At 35.7% G+C, this 6,000-nt stretch overlaps 1 protein-coding gene across 3 annotated transcripts in view; it reads right to left on the reverse strand.

Moving 5' to 3' along the window:
- slc38a10 (solute carrier family 38 member 10) overlaps positions 1–3,065 on the reverse strand; it is a 27,690-nt gene extending 24,625 nt beyond the window's left edge. The window contains exons 1-5 of one of the 3 annotated variants that reach the window (XM_015000339.2): positions 2,859–3,064; positions 2,441–2,676; positions 932–1,049; positions 712–757; positions 475–568 (exon numbers count right to left, since the gene is read on the reverse strand). In XM_015000339.2, coding sequence (XP_014855825.2) covers positions 475–568; positions 712–757; positions 932–1,049; positions 2,441–2,530 — 348 coding nt within the window. In that variant the 5' untranslated portion in view covers positions 2,531–2,676; positions 2,859–3,064. Of the gene's footprint in view, positions 1–474; positions 569–711; positions 758–931; positions 1,050–2,440 lie in introns of all 3 variants that reach the window. The other 2 variants (XM_088016301.1, XM_088016300.1) reach the window with 2 other exon arrangements.
- Positions 3,066–6,000: the final 2,935 nt, after the last annotated feature.

Below are 6,000 nucleotides of genomic sequence, written 5' to 3' on the forward strand. Positions count from 1 at the left end.
AGGCCATTTGAGGCCTTTAGAATAAGCTTGTTGGCCCCTGACAGCATTTGAAGAAAGTTACAATTTTGATGCAGATTGTAGATTGCCATGGCAACTTTATATTCTAAATGGAAAATGGAAATATCTAACTTTTTTTTAATTATTATTATTCTTATTAACCTCAAATGTCACACTAACTTTGGTTTCATTAAAATTACTTGTAAGGCTGGGATGGGAAGCCACCCGGTAATTGTTTGTAGTTCTAGTTACATTTAATGTTGTGAAGGTAAAGGAGAGAATCACAATCATATGTTTGCATTTTTGATTGGAGAGAAAAGTTCGTTTTTGGCCCATGAAAACTTATAACTTGAGGATTTCAGCCTTCAGTGCAAAAAGTTTGGACACCCCTGCTGCAGCTTTTGACTCAATTTTTGTGTATTTAAGAGAGAGGAGCAGAGTAAGAGTGAACATTGATTTACAAAATAAGTCTCAAACCTGTAAACCCAACAGCTGAGCAAAGAAATTTGATCCCAAGTCAGCAATGACAACGTAGAAGGCGATACAAGTCCCGAGCATCAACCCGATCATACTGCAGCGACGAGAAAAAGAGTTTCAATTCATTTAAAAAGTCAAAGTCTGAGATTAACTTTACATTCTCGTTACTGCTGAGTTTTTACAGAATAAAAAAACAAAAAAAAATTCAAATCTAAAAATACACAAAGTGAAACTTGCCTCGTCTCTACGAGCGTTTTTCCAGGTTTCCCATAAGCATGGAAGGCTGCAGAAAGGGAAACATCGACGTGAATAATCCAACAGAAACTCACTTCAGCAGCTGACATCCTGCTCAGAACGGCTGGAGGTGGAGGAACAGCTGGCTTTCTCACTTCTTCAAAACAACAACTCTTGCTACTTCTGTTACTGCGGCAACAAGGAGGTGCCACAGTTTACCCACCCAGTCCAGCGTAGGTCCTCCGCTTGGTGTTGCTGGCAGTGTGGACCAGGAACATGCAAGACTTGTGGGTCATCCATGAACAGAAGAAGAGCAGCAGAGTGCCCAGCACGATCCCACACTGGACAGGAGCAGAGAGGCAGGTCAACATCAAACCCAACCTTTACGTTCAATTCCTGTGATTCAGGAATTTAACACAAGAGCGCATGAAGTATGAGAACTACTTGTGGTCTGTTCATATTTCACAGAATTTCTGGGAATTGTTTAAATGGACAGTTTAGACCAGTGGTGTTCAAACTTTGTGCCTTGAGCGACAAAGTAACCTGGGGTCACAGAAGTTTTAGGTTTTTTATAACATTTTGGAAAAGAACATTTTGTGCCTTTTTTATTTTATCTTCTCAATAATAAACTAAAAGTGGCAATTTTATGGAAAGCAATAAAATAGTCTGAATTTTTGTAGAAAACTGATCATGATGGACAGAAAACATTAGAAAAGGTGTAGCACGACTTTGTGTATCTGACAGGTTCCATATGTTTTGATCGTTTTCTTATTTGAACTGGAAGAGAGTAGGAAAAAAACACATATGTATGCAGCTTATAGTTTAGAAATCCAAATAAAGAAAATCTATAATCAGATGATGGTATTACAATCCACAGAGTGAGAAATAAAATCCATTTTGTCCACATAAAACACATCGGCATCAACAACCTGATTCAGAAATGTGGGTTGTGAAATCCATTTTACATTGCATAACAGCGACAGATCATTTTATGTTCATGTCCAAGCTATGATACTTCAGTTTGCCTAAATGCAAGCTTAAAAACATATTTGCAAAATCCATCATATCGTCATATACAATTTGAAAAACGTTTTGAAACTGATTGTGTTTTGTTTGTTTTTTTCGATTTATACTTTCAGCTTTTCACAGATTTTATTGTAAATTTAGGGGAATAAATTTCCACTGAATTTCACCCTTAGTTGTTCTAATTATAAACCTATACCATATCTTAGCTTAGTGTATTGTTTATTTTCAATATATTCACATTCACTTTTAAACACTACATATTTACATAACCATTTTTTAAAATAGACATTAGTATAAACTTATTTGTCCCTACCCTCTTCCTTTTATATGCATCTTATTTTACACATTATTCTTTATTTAAATTTTTTTTAAAAAACAACCTCTGGATCGTGTGAAACTCATTTTAGTACCCTGTCAGATGAGATGTTTTTAACACACAACTATTAAAAAATATATTGCTATAATACCCGGTAAGAGTCGGGGAGCAAAATTAAAATTTAAAAGTATACGTAATCTAAATAAGAATTGATTATTTGGGTACATTTCTCAATAAAATCATTTGAAAACGTACGAAATATTTATTACGCTTCAATATAACATCAAAGCAAGTGACAAAAGAACAACACTGGATCAGAACAGTTTCAGTGAACCTCCGTCTGTTTGCACTGAATAAAATGAACCTTATGGCGGCAGCTGAGTGACCCACCTGTTTGAAGCAGAAGGGCATGGTGAGCACGCTGACTCCAACGATGCTGTTCACCACGTTCATGATCAGGCCCCAGTTTGACGCCGTCATTTTCAGTTGCTATGTGCGTGGCAGTAGTCTTATAAAACCAATAAAGCTTTAGAGAAGGTCCGCCGTGAGGACCACTGGTGCTGTTTTTGGCTCAGTCTAATCTCTGGTGCTGCTGGTCTACTTCCCCGTGGATCAGTGACGTGGCGCTTTGAGAGGAAACACGACAGCTCGGTAGAACAAGCAATTAACTTTATTTATTTTTCTAAAATACCAGCTGATAAGCTACCCGAATAGCGTTTGGGTAAAGGTGAATAAATCCACGTAGGCAGTTTCTAAAGTTTAAAGTCATTAGCCACAAAGCTAAATCGATAACTTCCTAGTTGCCTACCTTACTCTCCTCCCTCCCGCCTTCCTGTCCTGCTACGTTATCATTTGTAATTCCGCCACATTCATTCGTTTTTTTGCGGATAAGAGGCGTGTTGGTGCGTGTAATGACAGAACAAAATCCGTGTATCACAGTTCATCAACAAATACAAGAGGGCTGCTTCCCTGAATGTGTATCCAGGAAGTCGTAACTAAAAGCAGAGTGACGCTGCCTCAACTTAAGGACTGATGAAATACTCGGGCGCCTACTAGTGGTCGAAACTCTAATGCCACTTTTTTTATGAAACCCAACTTCTCTTTAGACCTTCGTTGTTATTATAAAAGGCAAATTGATTTAGATTTTTTTAAAAGCTTGTTTTACGTCAAGGCAACAAAGAAAAAAATACATTTTAAGTATATATGTTAACCTAGCAAGGTGTATTTTGTTTTACTGAGTTAATACATTATGAGTTTCTTTCTTTCTATTCAGTCTTTAATAATATTCCAAGGCCACTAATATTACTAATCTTTCTTGTTTAAAATAATTTTCCAGTCTTAAATTACATTGACAACATTACAGAATGTGTTTTTGAAACTCAGAAAATTTCTAAAAATTAAAAAAATGTGTACTTTTTAAACTCTGAAATTTCCATGAGATTAATCAAAATTTCAATGTTTTTTCTAGCAACATTTTGATTTTTGAAACCATGAAATTTCTGATTTTTTTCTATTTCTGAGATTAATCCGAGCATTTCTGAGATTTTTGGTAGAAATTTACTCCTCCTTTTTTATATCTTTAATGTGTTTTTATGCTATCTTAAGAATAATGGTTGCTTGATTTTAATTTGACCTATATTTTTGTTTTTTAATGTTAAAATATGTTTCACATATTTTTGTTAATACCATAAAACTGTGGTGTTTAGTGATATCACCTCAAACTCATACCATCCCATACTTTGTTCAGACACATTTTGTTATTGTAGCTGTTTTTAGCAGCTTACATAAAACATTATGTATGTTTTTGCAGTTCTCCTTATCATGACTATATATCAGTTTACAGATAAATGTGATAAATATTGATGAGTTTTCAATTGTTTCATTTTTGCTAGCACTCTCTTTCACCTTTTAGCCCTCAGTTTGAATGTTTTGTGAAATATCTTTCTTCTTGTTGACATTAACTTCACTGGCAATTTTTATTTATTTTACTTAAATAATTAGTTAAACACATATATAATGTGATGCAACTCAGTGCTACTGATATATTAATGCATCATGAAATGCTGATATGTCATCAGTTAGATGGAAATGTTTTTTTCTTCTCCTGCATAATAGATTACGCTTTTGAGAACATTTTGTTGACAGTGCTCTTTGTTCCTTGTTTCCCCCTGAGGGTCATATACTAGTAACAGAATATTTTTGCATTGTTATATTTATTTTACAAAAGCACCAACAGACATGCTGGAATCCTGTTTTTCCAGAGGCCTCAGATATTCCTTTCAGGAAAGGGAAACAAGCAACAAAAGACTAAAACAGAAAGGAGCAAATGCAGTCGATGACGTTGGAGAGTTTTTTTTTTTATTTTTTTTTTAGCCTCTGCACCTGAGATGTTGCTGGCAGCGGCCCCGGTTCGTTTCCGCCTGCCCGGTGCCCTCTCTGATACACAACCATTGTGTCATTTGACCAGGAAAGAGAAGAAGGAGGCGGGGGTTGGAAGGAGTAAACCATGGAGGGCAAAAAGGGTCTTGACCTTAAATTTCCCCCTCAAGCCGGTTGTGCTTTCCCCCAGAGATGAGGGATTTTTTTTAAAAGCAAGCATGTGATGAAGCTTTGATAGGCAAGGAAGGGGAATTCTGAATTGCACAGAGGATGTGGATGTATATATATATACATGTGTGTAGGTGGATATGGCAGATATTTTAGATTGTTACAAAATCTACTTCACTAGCTGTCATACACAGACAGACAGACAGACAGACAGACAGACAGACAGACAGACAGACAGACAGACAGACAGACAGACAGACAGACAGACAGACAGACAGACAGACAGATAGATAGATAGATAGATAGATAGATAGAATCTATAGAATTGAATTCTGTACTTTTAAAACGTTTAAAACCTGACTTCATGACTCTTTCTGAACTTTGTACAACCTGATCAGACTTCAGTGAACCTGTTCAGTGAAACAGGTGAAGTAGGAAATGGGAAAATTATGCTGTATAATGTCAGTGGGTTGAGTTAATAGCTTTAGTTCACACTAGAAATTGAGGTAAATTAGAGGCAAGCTTCAGATTCACATATTGGCCAAACACTTGGTCATAAAGTCAATATAGACAGATTTTTTTAATGCACTGTTATAAAATAAGTGGTAAGTTTGTCACTCATATTCAGGTGTTGCCAATAAAAAGTCTTTTTTGACATTATGAAATTGTCTTTCTTGTTTTAATCTGATCTTTTCGAATCCCAAAATAAACAAAACATAAACATGATACATTTCAACACAAATAATACTTGCTTATTAATCAAGGCTATTAGCTATTCTTTTCAATCCACTTTCCCCACCTTATGTTAGGTAAAGAGTTTAACCCTGTTTTAGATTGATGACTTAACCCAGTACTCTGGGTGAAACCCCGAACGCAAACAAACCTGTTGGGTTAAACCAGACCAGTCCTAATAGGTCAGTGTTGTAAATAGTCCAAATTCAGCTGTTTTTAGCCAATTTTCAGTCTGTAACCCAGCACGTGTCTTTTTCGATAAACTGCATTTTTACACTAATAAAATCAAATGTATATCCTTAATATTTCATTTAAGTAATTACACCTATAAAAAGAATGTACGTGTTTGTTTCTGCTAATTAAATTGTGACATGTGTGCGTGCGTGTGTTTTTGTGGACGTCTTTAAGGTACATGTGTTCCTTTCTGTGGGCGGTGTGTGTGAGTGTTTGTGTGTGTAGTTGTGTTTAAATTTACCATATAATTGCACAATTTGGCATTATGAAAATGAACTCGCTTAATGGGAACACACCTATTTTGAAAAAAATTCTCATTTTCCGATAAAATGTTTTGTCTCTCGGATGGAGTTTTTGGCCTATCGAAATAGATTTATTTAGCAAAATAAACACTTTTTTCGCATCACACGAGTGACATGATCATGCTGCCAGTAGCG

The sequence above is a fragment of the Poecilia mexicana genome, unplaced genomic scaffold, assembly GCF_051168715.1.
Source record: "Poecilia mexicana isolate PSO_F unplaced genomic scaffold, ASM5116871v1 scaffold_19, whole genome shotgun sequence".
NCBI classification, from domain to species: domain Eukaryota; kingdom Metazoa; phylum Chordata; class Actinopteri; order Cyprinodontiformes; family Poeciliidae; genus Poecilia; species Poecilia mexicana.